Source organism: Acanthopagrus latus, chromosome 22 (genome assembly GCF_904848185.1).
Source record: "Acanthopagrus latus isolate v.2019 chromosome 22, fAcaLat1.1, whole genome shotgun sequence".
Taxonomy (NCBI): Eukaryota; Metazoa; Chordata; class Actinopteri; order Spariformes; family Sparidae; genus Acanthopagrus; species Acanthopagrus latus.
Genome location: NC_051060.1, coordinates 5,068,815 through 5,088,575, shown reverse-complemented (window position 1 = coordinate 5,088,575; position 19,761 = coordinate 5,068,815). Strand labels below are relative to the sequence as shown.

The 19,761-nt window shown below is 42.2% G+C and overlaps 1 protein-coding gene across 5 annotated transcripts in view; it reads left to right on the top strand.

Annotated features, from left to right (window-relative positions):
* The window catches only part of myo6a (myosin VIa), a 144,302-nt gene that overhangs the window by 90,466 nt on the left and 34,075 nt on the right, over positions 1–19,761 (top strand). For all 5 annotated transcript variants that reach the window (XM_037085794.1, XM_037085793.1, XM_037085792.1 and 2 more), the window contains exons 19-26: positions 1,768–1,806; positions 2,072–2,165; positions 9,125–9,255; positions 9,364–9,441; positions 11,249–11,378; positions 15,704–15,794; positions 17,083–17,233; positions 18,946–19,154. In XM_037085794.1, the coding sequence (XP_036941689.1) occupies positions 1,768–1,806; positions 2,072–2,165; positions 9,125–9,255; positions 9,364–9,441; positions 11,249–11,378; positions 15,704–15,794; positions 17,083–17,233; positions 18,946–19,154 (923 nt within the window). The remainder of the gene's footprint in view (positions 1–1,767; positions 1,807–2,071; positions 2,166–9,124; positions 9,256–9,363; positions 9,442–11,248; positions 11,379–15,703; positions 15,795–17,082; positions 17,234–18,945; positions 19,155–19,761) is intronic.

Genomic DNA, 19,761 nt, shown 5'->3' with positions numbered 1-19,761 from the left:
CAAGTTTCCCTTTAGTTTGTAAATCGGCCTCTACTTTGAATTAATGTGTTATGTGAAAAGAAATTGGAGGTAAAATTAAAATGCATATTCTGGAGAATGTACATGGACAGAAACTTATCAGGCTGAGCCTCTGAGCTAGGAAAAAAACAAGCGCTTTAAATGAAAACTCTTTGGCAGTTCAGCCATTGAGCAAAGATGTTGATGGTGCAAATTTATGAAAGTTTGCTTATCAGACGCTCTGCCCTGCTGCTATTCCAAGTGAGTCCCATCAAATGTGAGGAATTAATCCGTCTTGACCTGCGACAGCCCGCAGAGGAGGAGGATTCCTGCTAATGCATACCAAACTGAAAGGCTTTTCTTTACAAAAGCTTATCAGGGACAAACTCTTTTCTCCCTCCCATCCTTCATTTGTCCACCTCAGCAACATCTTCAGCCACAGTGAAGCTCAATAGTCTCAGATTAATTGTTGCCTGTTGTTCCAGACAGTAATACAATAACACATTTAAAGTCTAGCACTGCCACTGCAGGGGGACTGTTGGCCAGAGTCTGCTCGGCTTTTTGGATCCAGAGAAGTTATGCATCATTACAGATCAAGAGATTTGGACCTTGACTCTTAGTCATGCATATCTTTGCCTTGCATCTGGAATATCTGAGAGAAATTAGATCATATCTAGTTGATATTTTTACCTGTTGTGTTCACAACAAGGTAAGTTTAGAGTCCCTTTAAAATAGAAACAACACCATCAATGCTAAAAATACTTTTGGTATTTATTTTATGCAATGTTTTTATTCAGAATTCCCTCATAACAAATATGCATATACTGCTGTGAAAATGTTTTAATTTCTTGGTTTAAGTGTGACTATTTCTGACTCTAGTAAAAGCTTAAATTGACCAGCCAGTGGTGCTCTTATGCCACCAAAATCAATCAAAAAGAAAGCTGTGCTGAGACTGTGTGTCCGGCTAACGTTCAGCTTCTGGTGGCAAAGAGAGAGCAAGAAGTGAGACAGCGGTTGGGTGTTAATAAGTAGTGCTGCACTTATTAGATAATAAGAGCTGATTACCCGAAATTTTTGATCAGCCATTGTAACATATATCTATCAATGGGAAATGGATAGTTAGGCAGATGGCCTCCAGACTCAGAGCCATGATCAAGTAAGTTATTTTTAACTAAAAAGAAACAAAAGATATAAATCTCAAAGAAAGGGATCGCCATTTTTAAAGTGTCATTGTAGATTGTTTTCGGTGTTCCCAAACATTTCACCACTATATACCAAACCAAATTTCTCTACCTCAAATCTACTGCAAACACCAACAAAAGAGCTTGGAAAGGTTAACAGTAGCTGGTTTACATCTATGTCTACTTGTTAAAAGTCGTCTTCGTGTGTTACCTCCACCTGTTGATCAGTGGAATAGTGTGGAATGATTGGTGTCACCTGTGCAAGAGCTACCAGAGGTCAGAACTCCTCAGAAAATACCTTTATGTTGGAATGACAAAAAAAATCCCTTCAGCAGAATAAACTTTAGAGGTGTTAAATGTATTATTTGGTGTGCAATTTATTTGCAGGTTTCTTACTGTTAGTGGAAAAATGCACATCCTGTTTATTCTGTGTGTCCTGTGGAGGATGCTTGACATGAATAAATAAAACTAACAACCTAGATGAACCAGATTTCAGTTTGTACACCAGCTCAGCACTTGGAGGTTTACGGAAGCTTAAAGTCTGATTTGCATTCTTTTGATCACACTCTGTCTCTCTTTATTTCTTTAGATGCAGCTGAATATTCTTCTGGACAAGCTCCGCAGCACGGTCAGTGTTTCTTCTTCATCTCTCTTCACAATGTGCTGATTTCATGTCACAGCTGCAGTATTGCTACAGCTCCTTACATCTCATAAGAGACACCTACAGTTTTTGTTACCCCTGAGAGGAACAGAACATCGTGTCTTGACTCATGAATGTGATGGATTTGTGATTGGATCCATGTTTCTTGCTGTTATTGTAATGATTTGTCTGTTTCTCTCTCTTTGTTTCTGTCTCCTCTCTGTCTCCATGTATCCCTCCTTCTCTCCTGCAGGGCTCCAGCTTCATCCGCTGCATTAAGCCGAACCTCAAGATGGTCAGCCACCAGTTTGAAGGAGCTCAGATTCTCTCTCAGCTGCAGTGCTCCGGTCAGTGGCGCTATCTAGATGAGACTTCTACCTGTTTTACCTGAATCAGGGATTTCCTGCAGTTCCAGGCTTTTCTCAAATAACGTATATTGATATTTATGGAATGTAACTAGTAACTACATTTACTCAAGTACTGTACACAAGTACATTTTTGAGTATTTTCCGCTACTTAATACTTTCACTCACTTTTACTTTTAGGCAAATATTGTCATTTTAGCCTGCTACATCAATTTAGTAGCTCAAGTTACTTTTCAGATTACATACTGCGCTAAATAAGTGCATGTTTAAATGAATTGATTTATTCAACAATCACATAATGAAAATACAAAAATGAATATATTTGTCAAAGATGGGGACAGGGCACTGAGGACAGCCAGCCAGGCAGGACGGCAGTTCTGATAAAGTTAATACCAAAGATTTACAATTTTGCCCATTTTACATTTAAAATATCAATATAGATGACTGTTGTTCCTTTCAAGCTTTCAACAACCAAACAGAATCGCCATTTTCATCCATGTGTCCATTGACAACCGCTTATCCAAAATTGGGTCGCGGGGGCAGCAGCTTCAGCAGCGAGCCCCAGACTTCCCTTTCCCCGGCCACGTCGGCTAACTCTGACTGGGGAATCTCCAGGCGCTCCCAGGCCAGAGAAGAGACTTAATCCCTCCACCTGGTCCTGGGTCTACCCCCTAGGTCTTCTCCCAGTAGGACGTGCCAGGAACACCCCCCTAGGAAGGCACCCTGGTGGCATCCTCATTAGATGCCCAGACTACCTCAACTGGCTCCTCTCCACGCAGAGAGGAGTCCCTCCCCTGGATGGCTGAGCTTCTCAGCCTGTCTCTGAGGGAGACCCCAGCCACCCTGCGGAGAAAACCCATTTCAGCCGCTTGTACCCGCAATTTCATTGTTTTTTGTCATGACCAATCACTCACGACCAAACACATGTGGACTGGGAAATTGTACTCCCAGGCTCCCTCCAGGATCCCTGCCAGAGTAAAGAGCTGGTCCGTTGTTCCACGACCAGGACGGAATCCGCGTTGTTCCTCTTCAATCTGAGGTTCAACAATCGGCCGGACCCTCCGTTCCAGCACCTTGGAGTAGACTTTCCCAGGCAGGCTGAGTAGTGTGATACCTCTTTAATTGGCACACACCCTCTGGTCCCCCTTCTTAAAAAGAGGGACCACCACACCTGTTTGCCACTCCTTTAGCACCCACCCCGACCCCGACCCCGACCCCCACACAATGTTGAAGAGGCATGTCAACCATGACAGCTATCAGTCGACCCTTTTAAATTTCACATCAGAATACTATAGTTTAACAGTAAAATTGTGTCTGGGCCACTGTAGAGAAGTGTTATTTCTGTGATTTCCATCTATATTACTGTACACTAAATATAAATGGCTGCAGTTATTAGCCTGTAATTTATGTAAAATTACAGTAATAGTATTTATAATGTAGGCATCACTACTGAGTATAATTAGATTGGCTCGAGAACATGTTTGCAGCGGCTGTGATGTCATCGCAAGATGGTCCCTGAGTCATAATCTTTCAGTTTAGCTTGTTTAACAGATCTTCCATCAGTACATCCTGTTTTTCTATGTCTGCTCCAATTTAATGAGCTGTTATTTTGTAAAATACAAGTTTTTGTTTGCAGTGTCCTCACTGGTGAATATAACCAACTGTGAATGAATAGACATGGCTATAAAAGAAACAAAGATAGAGAAACCAAGGACAGACACAGGGAGAGAGCACATTGTCAGCAACTTGCCATCTAAAATAAACAAAGGTGTCTTGTTTGTGTAACGCACCTCAGGAATAATAAAACCAAAGTTCAACACAGTGATTCAAGAAAAAATTGTCACAAATTTAAACAGAAAAGTATCCAAAGTTCAGATTTGTTGACTTCACACTCTCACATAAAGATGAACTCACCTGACCTGGACCTCTCTTCTGTGTCACAGTCGTCATCAGAGGACTGAAGGACAGAGATGATGCAGCAGATTTTAAAGCAGAACTGCCTCTTTAATCACTTTGAATATATTGAGAGTTCACAGTTTGAAGAACAAATCAATAAAACATAAACCATTGTTAAAGCCACACGTCTTTGTGCGTACTCAAACTCACTGAGCTGCAGTTGCTTTGATACCTAATAAGAAAAGTAGAGATTTCGTATTGTTCCGAAATGTAGAGAACACTTTACATGTCCATCAAATAAAAGTTATTATATTGCTTAATGTTCTTCATTAAATAAAAAAGTGGTTCATATTTTGAATTAAATCTAGAGTTGAAACGCCCACTGCTGGACCTGCTCATGCCATAAATATGAAGAATCACTCGACAAATCCAACCAGAGTTTTTGCAGCTCCTAAAAATGTTTGAATCCGGTTCCTTTAACAAAAAACTGTTGCTTCTGTTGGAAGACATCACACACCTGCAGCAACATGAAAGCGGGAATGTTGTGACAGTAGAGTGTGCTGCAGGAGGCTCTGTGGAGTTTCAGCGAGATCCATCAGACCTGCAGCCACAGCACCTAAGAAGCTCATTATCTCAGGACGGACAAGTGACACTTTTTAAAAAAAAAGTACAGCCTGCACATTCAAGCGCATTAACCACTCAGTGCTGAATAGAAGAATATGTGAAAAATACAAAAATAGGTCTGCACACTAGGGAATGTGCCTATGAACATTTTTTTTTAATGTCAATTCTAGAAGTATCTTCAAATGCTTCATATCCCTTCAATCTCTAAAGCCTAAGCTAAATGTATTTATTATACTTATTTGATAGTAGTATTAGGTATTCAAATGTTGTCATAAATTTGAAAAACAGACCTTGAAATTTGACTAATAAACACACAAAAATATGTACTGGATATTGATCCAAAACAATTCTGAATGTAGAAACATGAACAAAATAAATTGGAACTAAATTATGAAGAACTGAAAGTCCATGATACTTTCATACTTTGGATTTGATAGTCTGCTGGAATCCAAGTCAAATTGATTAAAAACTATGTTTTTTGCACCCTCCACATGTGTTTGAGCTCGCTTTTGAAGATCTCACAGTGAAGATTTCAGCTTGTCTTTTCAGTGTCTTTTCAGATCAGTTTGGGATCTTTGGGGTTCTGGAGGGTTGGATTACTGAATGGAGTCATTTGATGTTTTTTTGGTTGTTTTTTACATTTTAAGGCAAGTAATGACTGAATATATATTCATAAAAAAAGTCTGAAATTTAACTTGGTGAATTCCCCGTAGAAACCAGCAGATAACATGTTTGTTCTCCTCCAAGTGTTTTGGCTGCCTTTATTTCCTGCGTCCTGCCTTGTAATCTTACTTTTTGACTCGAGAACCGTTCTCCTAAACTTCTCTATTCCCCAAACCCAAAAAGGCCAGCGACATTCCGCTCCCTCCCCTCAGGTCTGGAGGAAAAGAAATTATGAGCTCGGCTTTAATATCCTCAGAGAGTCCGATTCTTGCTTTCATCCATACAAACTCGACGATGGCCTGTTCTGATACAGCGGCACGGCAAGCGCTTTATCAGTTTTATTGGACTGGGAATCGAAGCGTTGATAGTTTGGATTAGACGGGGAGGCCTCTGTGTACCAATATGACATGGTTAGCTCCAAATAGATGTTCAGCAGCCGAACAGGCCACAACTTACAATATGAAAACCAATTATGGTAGAGGGGAAGTAGTAGGTAGTCTCAGGTGTTTGTTGACCAAATAAAAACATGTTGATATTAGCTCTTACTCAATATATTGAGCGATAAACTGGAAAAAAGTAGAAAAAAGGTTCTTCTCCATATGAAGAGGCCATTTTCAGATTCGAGAGATCACCTCAGTGCCATGAGGTTGGAATAACTTTAATTCACTTTTGAAAAAGGCTTTAAACTGTGCACCTCCTGTCTGATTGATGATTAGTGGCTCAAGTGAGCATTAAATTGGAAATCACTGTACAAGAGGCTCTGTAGCTTAGGTAGGACTGGAAATGTACCAAGAAGATATCAGCAGAATACTGATTTTTTTGAAATCTTAAATGTCAAAGCCCAAACATTCTCTGATTCCAGCTTCTCAAAAGTGACTCTTGGCTACTTTTCTCAGTTTTGTATAGGGATGCAACAGTTATAGATTTAATTGATACAATTGTTTGTAGTTTGAGGAAAAAACCAGTACACACTTTCTCATATCATGTTCTATGAGGGGCTGATAAAAAACAAAGTGGAAATATGATCGGTGCCAGTTGCTTCAGTATTGTCTTCGGATGTGCCTTCACATCTAAAGGCTGCTTATAAACAGAGAGGAGAAGTTGTTGTGCTATTTTTACTTGTGCCTCGTTCTGGTGATTCTCACATCTGGGTGACACCATCTAAGATGTGTTGGTGTTTTTAAGGTGTTTCTGCTCAACATACAACTGTGAAAACCCCAACTAGGGTTGCCAGATATACATACGATAATGGCAATCGCAGTTGTACAATACTTTTGCCCTCTGTACCTGAATCAATAATGCCCACATTTCCTAAATGTACAATTATTTGATCATTTTGAGATGCTTGCATCAGTCTGGACATGATCGGGAGTTGAATCGTAGCAACATGGAAGCGGAGCTTGAACTTTTTTACAAAGAATGCCATGTTCTATTCAAGGTTTTTTTTTTTTTTTTAATGTAACATTAGTCTCCATAAAATATGATCATTTTAGGCCTCTGGTATGATTGTTCAACATTTCCTATCGGGCAGTGCTGATGCCGACACACTGTCCTTTTCCCACACAGCTAATTTAAAAGGAGGTGAGCAGGTCTGCTAGCTCCAGTGTCTTATTTGAACTTAGTATAATCCACATCAGTGTCATCTTCTTTGGCGTTTTTGATTATGTCTACAAATTTTTCTACTCTTGTTTTTTAATGGTGGTTGAAAAACAGCATTATTTGCATTTCGTCCACTCACTGGATTGGATTATGGGTCAGAAGGATTAGCCGTTGTCCATCAATAGATCCAGGTTCATGTGACATTACACCCTTCCTTCTTAATATGAACATATTAGTCACTGTTTGGATGTTTGCATGCTTTAATTTAATTTTTATCAACAACATCCAGTCACACTGCACCAAACTCAGGTCACCTCTGCACCAAAATCAAACAGTTCCCAGTCCTAGTCTCTATATCTCAGCATCGATATTGGTTGAAGGCCCAAAAATCTATAATAAAATCCAGGATTCTGCAATATTTCCCTTTCAAATAAAGTTGTAACACTTATGCTGAGATGTTCCGGAAACCTTAACAAACCGAGTATAAGAAAAAGCACACGCAAAGAAGTCTGGACCTTGACAATGAGATGTAGATTTAATCGTGAGTCAGACCAGAATGGATTCTCTGACCAGGGCTGCATTGAGCTTGTTCTTTTGAGCAGAAAGCACAGACAGGCTTAGAGGGCTTACATAAATCAGTGGCATACTGAAGCTGTGTAATACCTTGTAAGTTAAAAGTAGGACTTAATAACCGGTGAGTGATTTCACAGGGAACCAGTGGAACGAGACTAACACGGGGATAAAATGTTGAGGAACTCTGATTCACATGACTCTCTTGGCTTTAAGAAGTTGAATATTTCTTGCAGTGGAGGTTTTATGGATCTGGTTTGAGTGTCTGCTCCCGAAAAGGGCTCCAAGGTGAACACGCAAACTTTGGAAAATTGCTTTGGTGTAATTATATTTGTTGAGGATGATATCACGAGTAGGGGTGACGTGAAGCTATTTTTTTTACGGTGTCCTTTGGGAAACTGTAAAGCAGTTACAGCTGGGGGTCTGATCTGAGTCATGTGCAGCTTCAGGGCTGCAAACAGGATTTCAATTTGATTTGTATTCGCAATAGGAAAGTTCTATTACAAGAGAAAGTTGTAATGTTCGGTGGAATGAAATGGTTTCCACTTTTCTCTCCACAAAATTGAAATCACATGATTTTTTTTTTTTTTTTTTTTAGCCTGGTGACCAAAGTTTGTTATGCTGCAAGTTTGTTCGGTATCTCTTGTCACGTCGCTATGCTTATGCTCTGCTTAGGTTTAGGCACAAAATCCACTATGTCAGGGTTAGGAAAACATCAAGGTTTGTTTAAAATATCTGTTTTGGTCGCACACAATCACGACTGGAAATGTCCTGAGGTCTCCTTCAAAACACCAGCTTCTGTCGCCACAAACACGACCGGAGATGGCCCGACTTCCTGTGAAAAACATCTGGTTTTGTTCACCATAAACACGACTTAAACTGTTCCCAGCGCTCCTTAGAAATATCCTGTGGTGTCATGCTTACAAATACCGCAACGCAGACTTAAAATGCAACCACGAGTTTGGCAGCCTTGTAGTTTGTAACTCTGTCACCTCCCAATGTGAAAGTAAGATCATACAGGATACTGCAGCTGCATTCAGGACTATGTCCATCTCTACACTCTCTGACTTTAATGGTTGTATAATTCTATGAAACTGCACTCACTGCTGTGCAGAGGAGGGACAACATGATATAAAAACACCCCTTGTTAAACGACTCCTATAGTAACTTAATGACAGTTATAAACTCTGCTGCATGTATGGTTCATTTACACCCAATGGCAATTAGTAACATCTGTCTGCTATGAAAGAGCTCTGAAAAAGATTCCTTTGATATACAGGCTTTCAAAGTAGAACCACATGAAAGATGATTTTTCAAAAAGGCCAACTCCTCCGTGTTTACAGCGGGTTTATATCAGCAAACATGGTTTGATAGGTCAAGGAGAGCAGCCTGGGAAGTTGTGACAACATAAACACCGACAGAAAGAGAAAGTGACAATGTTGAATGTACATTAAAAGTAGGCTTGCAGTTGGTGCTGCGATAATGTGATCTCGCAAATCCAGCTGCCTCACAAGGCCAGTAACAGTCTGACAACTGACTGAACTTCCTGTCCGATAAACTGGTCTGTGTTTTCTTCCCTGCCTCTGTAGGTATGGTGTCGGTGCTGGACCTGATGCAGGGCGGCTTCCCGTCCAGAGCCGCCTTCCACGAGCTCTACAACATGTACCAGAAGTACATGCCTCCGAAACTCACCCGCCTTGATCCCCGCCTCTTCTGCAAGGTCAGTCCACCGGGCCTCAGTGGCGGCCCTGATTCAGGCTTTTATTATTATTATTATTATTATGACACCTCTCCCTGTTTACCAATGTACTTCCTGTTTGTGTCGCAGGCTTTATTCAAAGCTCTTGGACTGAATGAGATCGACTACAAGTTTGGACTGACCCGAGTGTTTTTCAGGCCCGGGAAGGTGAGCTCTTTTGAATTCCTACTTTATTCCCCCCTCGCCACCAGATAATATAGGTATTGTTCCCCTAAAGAAAGACAATAGATTCAGGCGGAAAGCACATTAGTCATTTTGGCTGCTGAGGTGAGGTGCGATGAGTTTTTTGCGGACCAGAGCCAACAGATGGGATTTTTGTATTTCCCCTCCAGATGAATAATTCATCATGTTTGGGTTTGACATGAGGTTTTTCCACGGGGGCTTTGTGAGAGTGCATAGGTTTGTTGCAGAGGACCTCGGTACATGCTGTGCTGGACAAACTGCAAGTCTGACACTGTAGATTCAGCTCGGAGGATAAATAAACACTTCTGTCCTTTGTTGGCTGAATCGGATGCTTTCATTACTCCTCATGTCCCCCTTGGAAGCGTCAGGGATCCGATGTTTGCTCCGACGCGCTCAAACGTAGACGTTACATCACATGTTGCTGGTAAATAATTGTTTAAGCCTTCAGCAAACTTCAGACGGCGGACAAACACGTTTCAGGCTTCAGCTCTAGAATCCACAGTCTTAGGGATCGTCTTCATGGTCATGGTAAATTAGCACAGGCTGCTTAGAGGCTTCCTGGCTGTTAATGTGAAGCTAGCGGACACCTTGAGGGTCAGCCGGCCAACAGCGCTGCATTTATAAGCCACATTGTCAGGAATCCACCTCCCTGTAAGGAGGCACGGCATTGAGAAAATAATATTCAGCAGCGGCAGACGCTCAAGGTCTGGAAGTCAGAAGTTTCCAGAGGACATTATAACAACAATCAGATGCACTATCACAACTCGCAGACCTTCAAATCAGGAGTAGGAAGTGTGAGAAAGCACTCAGCAGCAGCGGTGTGAACGTTGACTTTCTTATAAAAGATAGAGAAGAGAGAACTGAATTCACGCTTAATAGATATTTACTGTATGTCAGCGCTGCTGGCCATGCTTTAATGAAATATGATATGCTTTTTCACATACTGTAGACATTACATGGTATTACTACATTAGCAGCAGGGCTTGACAATATGATGTAGGTTATATAAATGTGTGAACGCCCAGGCATTTTGTTTTTCTGTTGATTCAAACAGGTGTTTTTGGAGCATTACACAACTTTCACAGTGTTTTGTTGCTCCTGTCCCAAACTGACATCAAATTCACAATAACCATATAATTACAAAGATCAATGAATTTCCTGAGTTTGGAAAACATCAAATATTTTGTCTTTGTACTGTTTTCAATTGAGTATTTGTCAGAACGTAGTAGCAAAGCAAACAGACTCTGAACATTTTTTGAATTTGGGCTTGTGCTTGGGCTTGGATTCATATGATTTTTGCGTCAGTGTTAGGAGGAACCTTGATTTTTATTTGAAATGGTTTTCGGTTTTTCAGAAAAGTGTTAAACATAGAAAAACTGAAATGTATCACATCTAACTGTTGGAAGTTATATCTGGAGACTGTTTGCACTTTTACACAGTTTAGTTGTTGTTTTAGCTACCTGTCCCATTTCCAGCCAGAAATCTCCTGCCTTCTCTCTATGTCACCACATAAATGTGCAGTGCTAATCATAACACATAGCAACATAAATAAATTGTGAAAGAAACTGATGTGCTGCACCAAAGTCTTACAGTGGATGGGAAAACCGTGCTAATTATTCTGTGTTGGCTAAAGTCTTCCTCTGTTAACAAGCACACATGTAAAGACAAATCATTTAGTGTTCCACAGGTTGTAGAAGACAGACAGGTTCCAAACGTCTTGGTCCTCTGCTGCTGCTCTCAGCTCTGATTCTGTTCCTCTCATCGTGCTCAGTTTGCAGAATTTGACCAGATCATGAAGTCGGATCCGGACCACCTGGCAGAGCTGGTGAAGAAGGTGAACAAGTGGCTCATCCACAGCCGCTGGAAGAAGGTCCAGTGGTGCGCTCTGTCCGTCATCAAACGTAAGCAGCTCCTGCTCTGGTCTGCACAAGGCCACAGTGTTATCATGGGAACAAAAGATGCCTGTCAACATCGCCAGATAATGAAAAGTCTAGTTAAAATAAGATGAAAAACTTTTAGAAAAAATGTATTGTAACACCAGACTGTGACAGAGAAAAAATATAGTTTTATGCGTTTAATTTTAGTCACCAATTAGTCACGTGTATCGGGTTTTTCTAATTAAAGATGTTAGATTATATTTACAGCATTTACTCGGACCGACTACAGCAGCTTTTGGCAGCGGTTTTATTCAGTTAAAGCTGTTCAGATGCAGTCTGGTTCGGCTGAGACTCAGTGCCCTTGTTTCCATAAATAAACCAGCCAACAGAATATTTCACTGAATGAATGGGATGTGGATAACTGGTGTTCAGGGTCTGTGTGCATCCATGAGTGACCAAAAACACCATCTGCTATCAGAAATAATGCTCAGGACAAAATGCCAAAACTATTAATACTAGGCATTTCTTACTTGTAAACAGTAAAACAAAAATCTGCCAATGGAACAAGTGAAGATAGTCTGAAAACAAGCCTGCATGTCTCACTGAAATATTACTTTGCAAGTGATTGTGTCTTATACTAAGTGTGAGGAGATATTTTGACTGGAGTTAGACAAATATACTGGGTATATTGGGTACACTTTCACCAACCAGTGTTATGCAGAAATGTACCATGTTGTCAGCATTGGAAAAGGAAATAGGTGTTATTTAGCCGCATTTAGTCGTGATTCAGAGGGAGGTTTGAAGGGAAAGAGATGCTTATTGTAGTAATTGACCTCAACTGTGACTTAAGAAATGACCATGTTTTTTTGAAATATATAAAGCTTCAAGGAAAAAATGCTAATTCCCACAGCAAAGACCAAGTATTTCAGAACTGAACGGAGTGTTTACAGTCCAAGGTCCTGGTTCTCTGCTGTAAAACGATGGATTACTCACCTCAGTTCAGGGCTGACTTTCCCCAAAGTGAAGGAGTTTTAAGTGTCTCGGGGTCTTGTTTGCAAGTCAAGGTAAGATGGGGCGTGAGATCAACAGGCGGATCAGGACAGCGTCAGCGGTGATGAAGAGGGACCTGAGCCTGGCGCCAAATCTTGCGATTTAGCGATTTACCCTCACCTTTGGTTGTGAGCTATTTTGTGACCAAAATAAATCTTTTGTGGATAGAGGTGGCTGCGATGGTTTTTCTCCGTAGGGTGTCTTGGCTCAGTTTTAGAGATAGGTTGAGGAGCTCATATATCTGGAGGCAGCAGGTTGTAGTGGCTCAGGCATCTGATCAGGATCCTCCTGTTAGGTGGATGATTGGTTGTTGTAGTTAAATGCTACTGAACTGTGTTTTTTGTTGTTGTCAAGGACTCTGTTTTCCGTGACAGCCTAAAGGATGTAACTATTTTTAAGTTCTCGAGTGCCTTGTCTCAGTGCCTCTCTGCCGCTCCGCTTACTGAGAGCAACAGTTGGTGAGGATAACTTGCTTGAAATTCGTGATTCGATTCCCAACACAACACACAAGTTCCACAGAGAGGTGTCATTCGCTTAATAATCTCAACTTAATGCTGAGTTGACATTGTTTAACATAACCTTAAATTAAGGAGGCTGTTTGGCTTTTAAGTGTAATACTTAGATCTGCTATACGACACTAAGAACTTAGGATAGGACTCAGTATATCTCCACCAAGGCCCGACAGTCCCCTTTAGTTCAATCAAACCTCATCCAATATCCCATAAAACATCTGGATTTCTATTTGGATCCACTTTAAATTGTACTCACTCATAGATACCATACACCGAAATACGCATGATTATTTTCACCAAAATGTAATGAGGTCCGCTCTAGGCTGAGATCTGTTTTCCATCTAAGTTGGGAGGAAACTTGTTCAGTATTTTTTGTGTAATCCTGCTGACAAACTGGACAATAAATGGACCCTTTCCTTAGCTCCACGGTCTTATGAACAGCCCGTGCGATTAAAGAGCTCCTAGTGACACAAACTCAATGTCGTCGATGGCTTGTATCAGCCAAACAGTAGACTAACCTCTGTCCTTATGCCTGTCGCAGCCACCACCTTCTGTACTTTCACTCCTCACGCTCTTCACTTCTGTGTTGGAAACCCGATCATGCAAACAAGAGATGGATCAGTATGCACAGGCGGCCTCACGGAAAATTCCCGAGGGCGCTGTGGATGGAGCGGAGTACCACAGCAGAGCAAACCACGGGCGGCGGTGTATCTGCAGCACAGACAGACTGCTGTTAATAATGTGGAGTTGAGCTCCGGGAGGAGTGGCGTATCTGTCTGCTTTCTTGTCTTTATCACTGCAGTCTGAGGAGAGTTCACGTCAGTCACTGCAGGCTGCTATCATAACACTTCTCTCTGTTTGTGTCTGGCTCCATCTGTCTTCATCTCAGCTAGTTTCCCTCTTGTCGTCCTCATCGTGTCGTTCTATTCCTCTTATCAGTCCTTATCTCTTCCTCCACTCTTTGTTCTCTTTATTGATCACACAGAAAATGAGCTTTATTGGCAGGAACTGAACAGAAGCATCATCCCGATCCCACAAAAGATTAATAGGTTTGCCACAGCGGCGCTGGTTTTAAAGGCAGCTGCCAGAAAACGCTCTGTGAATTCTTCAATTATACTGAGTGTAACCGGTCCGTGATCCGTAAATGCAAAGTTATTCATCAGTTCTGTTATTATGGAAACGTATTCTGCAGTTGCAACGAGATAAAATGAATCTGGCAGCGAGTAGAGACGTTATCGATCTCTGTCTCTATTTATCTTGGGGCTCTCCATCTGTTTTTTTTCCCTTACTCTTTAATTTTCTCACCTCAGTTCGGAATCGCTTCAGTGGCATAGCAGAAAAAGAAATATCGATGTTGCCAAAGATGGACAGAAATGGCTTGAATTTAATCACAAACAACGTGTGTCTTGTAGAGAAATCAAGGAATTCTGCAAACATAACAGCATTTGCAGCATTTGCATATGAAAGCATTTCACCACAAATTAAATCAAGAATATAGAAGATTGAGAGAAATGACAGGGCATCTTTATAAGGAGAAAGTCTGCAAACTCAACTTAGATCTTATCTTTTATATACTTTGAAGCAGAAACTGAAGCCAGGCATGGAGGAGCAGCTCAGGCCCAAACCTGATGGTTCTGGTCTGCTTAAGTCTGACTGAGTTTTAAACTGTACTTTTTTTGCTAGAGCCCAATTTGTGTCTGTAGCAGCAATTGTGAAAAAAAAAATCAATAGCTGGTGACAATGAATGATAACAAGAGAGTTTTCTGGTGTCTCCTACACCCACAGGTGTTCCTGCAGGGGCATTTTAAAAGGGAACAATTATAGCTACATCAGTGGGCAGGAGTAACGGCACTCAGATGAATTGTTCAAGATAAAGAGCCCGTGATCAGCTTGTACATTAAAAAAGATACAGAGCAAACAGTACAAGTCATGAGTCCGATGGAGTTTTTCAACAGAACAGTGGCTTTAACTCCAACACACGTCGTAACATCCTGACTGGAGATGTGTCGTGTTTCCATGACACAGACGATTAGGACCGCTGCAGTCACGTGACACGGGAGTGAATGCTGATCGTGCTCGTTCACACTGAAGACAAAAGTGTATCACATTGCTTATGCTAGACTAAATGTTCTATTCATTCATCCATGAAAACAGAATCTAGATGATTTCGTACCTCAGACTCTGATGGAACAGTGGCTCTGTTCTTTACCCTTGTAAGAGAAGGGATTATTCTTGTGATCGGCCCAAGTAGCACTTCAGGAGCAGTTTGAGGATGTGACTGTGGGGAAAGAGGGACATCTTCTGTAACAGCGATCGAGATAAGTGAAAGAAAATGGATGGTGGATGATCCCCCCCCATCCCCCCCTTCACCTGGCTGGTGTTGAATTCAGTGTGATGCTTTTGACAGTTCGTCTGTCTAACTCTCTGAGACTGTCACTCCGACATTAACACCCACTTCTTTCCGGGATCAGCCGGCAGCGAGGAGGTGTAACAGTGCTGTAGGCAGGTTTTAAACTTCCCTCTTTAGCTCCTTTTGTCATTTGTTACACAACAATTTCTGTCACTTGCAGCATTATGAAAGACTTCCACGAAAGACTGCAGTTATTCTCATATTTAAACAAACTGCCTCCATATGACTGACCCTGGAGTGAGCCCCGAACAGCCCTTGGCGCATTTGATTTCCGACGCGGTCACACAACGTGGCGTACACATTCTTCCGAGCGTGACCCGACCCTCAGAGGTTAAGTTTGCAGGAACTTGACAGTCTTTTGTTTCTGTCTCTCACAGTGAAGAACAAGATTCTGTACCGGACCAACGCCTGCATCATGATGCAGAAGACAGTCCGGATGTGGCTGTGCAGGAAGAAGCACAAGCCGAGGTGGGTGTCCTGTCGTTCTTTCTTCTTCCCTCTCTGTCTTTGCTTCTTCTCCTCCACCCTTTCCTTCCTCCTGTCCTCCATCTTCTTCTCCGTCGTCCCGTCTCCCTTCCAATTTAGATTTGCAGCCTCGCCTCCCTCAGCTCCATTGCTCATTTTTCTGTCCCCCTCGCCTCCCTCTCTGCCTTCCTTTTTTCATCCTCCCTTCCCTTTCCCCTCATTACATTCGTCTTCCTCTCGCTCTCTCCCCCACCAGCCTCCTCTAGTTCCTCCCTCGCTCCCTCATCCTCGCCTTTCTCCTCCTCTTCTTCATTATCTGCCACTTTCACAGCTCAGCAGTGTCAGTCTGCCTGACGCGCACACACACACATGTGCACACACACACCTGGTGACACGTACAGCTCAGCTTATTACCTCCGATATTCGGCGATAAATAACAGATCCCTGGGGGGAGGCAGGTGGGAGGAAAGACGGAGTATGCAGGTGAAGAAGGTTTTTTTTTTTCTCTGCAGGGGGTTTAAATCTGATCTGGCAACCTGCTGGTCCGTGCCAACATGCGGTGTGATTGTGTTTGGGTGTGCTGCTAATGAGGTGGAGTGTGTGTGAAGACGGGGGGGTGGGGTGGTGGAGTATTAATGAGTGAGGCGGAGGGATTCAGTTAACAAATACGAAAAAATCACAGACAGCAGAACCAGATGTTGATGAAGACGTTTCACCTCTCATCCAAGAGGCTTCATCAGTTCTACTGATGATTCCTGTTGGATGAGAGGTGAAACCTCTTCAAGAAGCTAAGACATGTTCACTTGCCTACGATACAGCACTTAGAAACAGAAACAGATGTGAGACAAAGCGATTGTTTTCCAAAACAGAGTTGTATCTACAGAATGTTGCGTATATGCTAGTTTCAGACCACTTTACTGAATTGAAAGTATCCTCTCTGAGTGATAGGATATATAGCTGCACCGGCTTAATCTTAAGAAATCTTGGCGGCTCGTACTTTATGCACATTTCCCCCAAAAGTCAGCCTGAAACTTTGAGATCAGGACAAGAATTCGGAACAATCTCCCCTCCATGCATTTCCTGTCTCCTCCCCATCATTTCATATTGAGAGTTGAGGGGCATGCCACCATTTTTGTGCCTCCACAACATGGTATCTCAAAAAAGAGCTTGGCCGAGGCTCATGGGTATTGCAGTCTTTAGATGCCAAACTGACGGACAAAAAACGATTGCTCTAAAGACCTTATCATCAACCTCAAAGCTGTTTTAACTAACTATCGCGTGTGTGTTTTAGGATCGACGGGTTAGTGAAGGTGCGTAACCTGAAGACAAGGATGAACCGCTTCACCGAGGTGGTGGCCGGCCTGAAGGAGGGCAAACAGGAGATGAGTAAGCAGATCCAGGGTCTGGAGGCCGCTATCGACGCCCTGATGGTCAAAATCAAGGTGGGTGAGATGGACAAGTTTGACATTAATGTTAAACTGGCTCCATACGTGCTGTATTCAAATACGGGGGTTATAAAAAGCCCGAATTCCTCCTGGTCTTTTGGTGGGAGCTCTTTGTTGTGTTGTCTGCTCTGACAGGCGCGTACATATGAAGAGTGTTGCTTAAAAAATAGGATTTCCACCGTTCTGACAAAAGTGCCACCTACTCTCAACAAATGATGGACAGCATGAAATTAGACCACGTTCTGCTGCGGTTTGACAGACAGGTGCTGCCTCAAGTCCTTGTTTTAGAAATGAGAACAGAACGGATCCACGGGACTTTAAAATATCGCCCCGGATGTTTTTTCCTAATTCAAACAGCGTTCATATCCTTTCATGTGGGCAGATGAAGAGACGGTAGATTTAAGTAAAAGATTTTTGACATTATGAGTGTGTGATTCAGAGATATTTACCCAAACTGATGGATAGTTGAGACTCTTGACTTCTCATTATCATAATGGTGTTTGCTGTTGAACTGGATTGAATCGTGTGCTTTCTCTGCCTTCTTTTGAGATAATCTTAACCATGAATGTCATGAATCTTTAATTCCTACAGTAGATTCTCTTTCCTTTGATTTTCATAATTTAGCATTGGAGTCTTTCTTTATCTGCCCCCCACACACACACACACTTTTTTACCGTGGAGGAGTCTGTGAGTCTGACAGGCGCTTGCCACAGTAAATGTCGGTATTAGAACGACAAACACTGCGGTGAGACTCTGCTGGTACGTTGGATCTCACCTGGCAGCTTTGTAGTAGAGGTTGCAGTGACAGCAGATGAGTATGAATATTAATCTTCCCTCCTCAGGTTTATATCGCCGCCCCGTTAGCCGTCACATCGCACTCTCATAACGCCTGAGCCATATAGTGACACCGAACTGCGAGAATTGTTTTAAGCTCCGGTGGAGACCAACTGAGATGTTCTAGTCTGATGCATCAGTATCCGTCTTCAGCTCTGACATCTCGTAATCACAGTGAAGCACATCCTCAGAGGTGCTTGTATTTTAGGCAGCGACGTAGGTCCTGACAGCTTTACTTCAAAGCAGGAAATAAAAAAGATTTTTTATGACGACTGGCCCAGAAACACCAGAGCGCTGCTGAATCCTGGTGGTTTCTAGGTGGTTGTTGTGAGTTTTCTTTTAGTGTGACACTATAAGGAGCCAAACACATGAACGCTGCAGCTGTATGTGACAGCCGAACTAGCTACGACATGTTTGACTCTTCAGGGAAGGCTGGTTGCATGGATATCGGTACAAGCTAAATAATAATTACTAATGGATGCAGATCATGTTCAGTAAAACTACAGCTTGGTTTCCCTTAATTTCACCAAAGCTTAGAACAACTGAGACAGTGACACTTGCTTATGTTTTTCCACATTGATAACTGTTAAAGGAAAACTGCAAAAAGTGGAAGTTGTTGACACCGTGTTGAGTTTCACGTATGGTAGACTGACATCATTTAGAACAAAATTCAACACCTGATGTGACTCTTGCTTCTGTCTTTGAATTGGACTGTGTACTGAATTGAATGAGACAATGGGTACAGCTGAAAAAATTAGAAACACAGGCTGTCCCAAACAAAAGCTCCCCTGATTTAAGGCATTTTTATTAATTCAAATAAGCCCCTACAGTCCAGAGACATCATCGTAGATTCGTTTTGATTTTGTGTCCGTCAGAGCACCAACATGAGCCGCATCGACATCGACCATGAGTACAAGACCCTGGTGACCCGGTCCGAGCAGCTGCTGACCGCCATGCAGAACAAGAAGAAGGAGGAGGAGGAGCGCGAGCGGCTGCGGCACATCCAGGAGGAGATGGAGAGGGAGAGGAAGAGGAGGGAGGAGGAGGAGCAGCGCCGCAAACAGGAGGAGGAGGACAGAAAGCTGTAAGTGGGAGGGGGTTCACGTTGGAGCACTTTCACAGTTCCAGCCTCTCAACTGGCGCTCGGGTGAAATATTTTTGTTTTGCTGTAGTCCAAAAAATAAAGAGGCACTCGTCAAAGTTGCCGTGTTTTGACCCAGCAAAAAGCCACTTTTCAGTAAAAAAAAAAAAATGCCTCGGTGGACAAATACACTCACTGTACACTCATTTTAAAAGATGGAAGCAGGGATTTACATAATGAGATCTCTGCTCCAAAGGATTTATTTTTATGTAAGCGATAAAGTGTTATCAGACCGGGCTGTTGATTTGACGTTTTCTGTATTTAGCTGACACTCTTGTCCAGGGTGATGTACAACAACAAGCACATCAGTCGAATAAGCTTCATCTCCCCAGTATCCATCACTAAAGCAGAACAATAGCAAGGATGTCAGGGGTCACAAGCCTCAGAGTTATGAGAAAAAAATTCAACAAATGACAATTTGTAGATGAAGCGTTTATGGTCTGATGGAGAACCAGACAGTCCCAATCTTCACACAGATTTAATTCAGGTCTCAGCAGTTTACAATACTTCACTATTATGTCAAGGAAGGTTTATGTCCTCAGTTACTTAT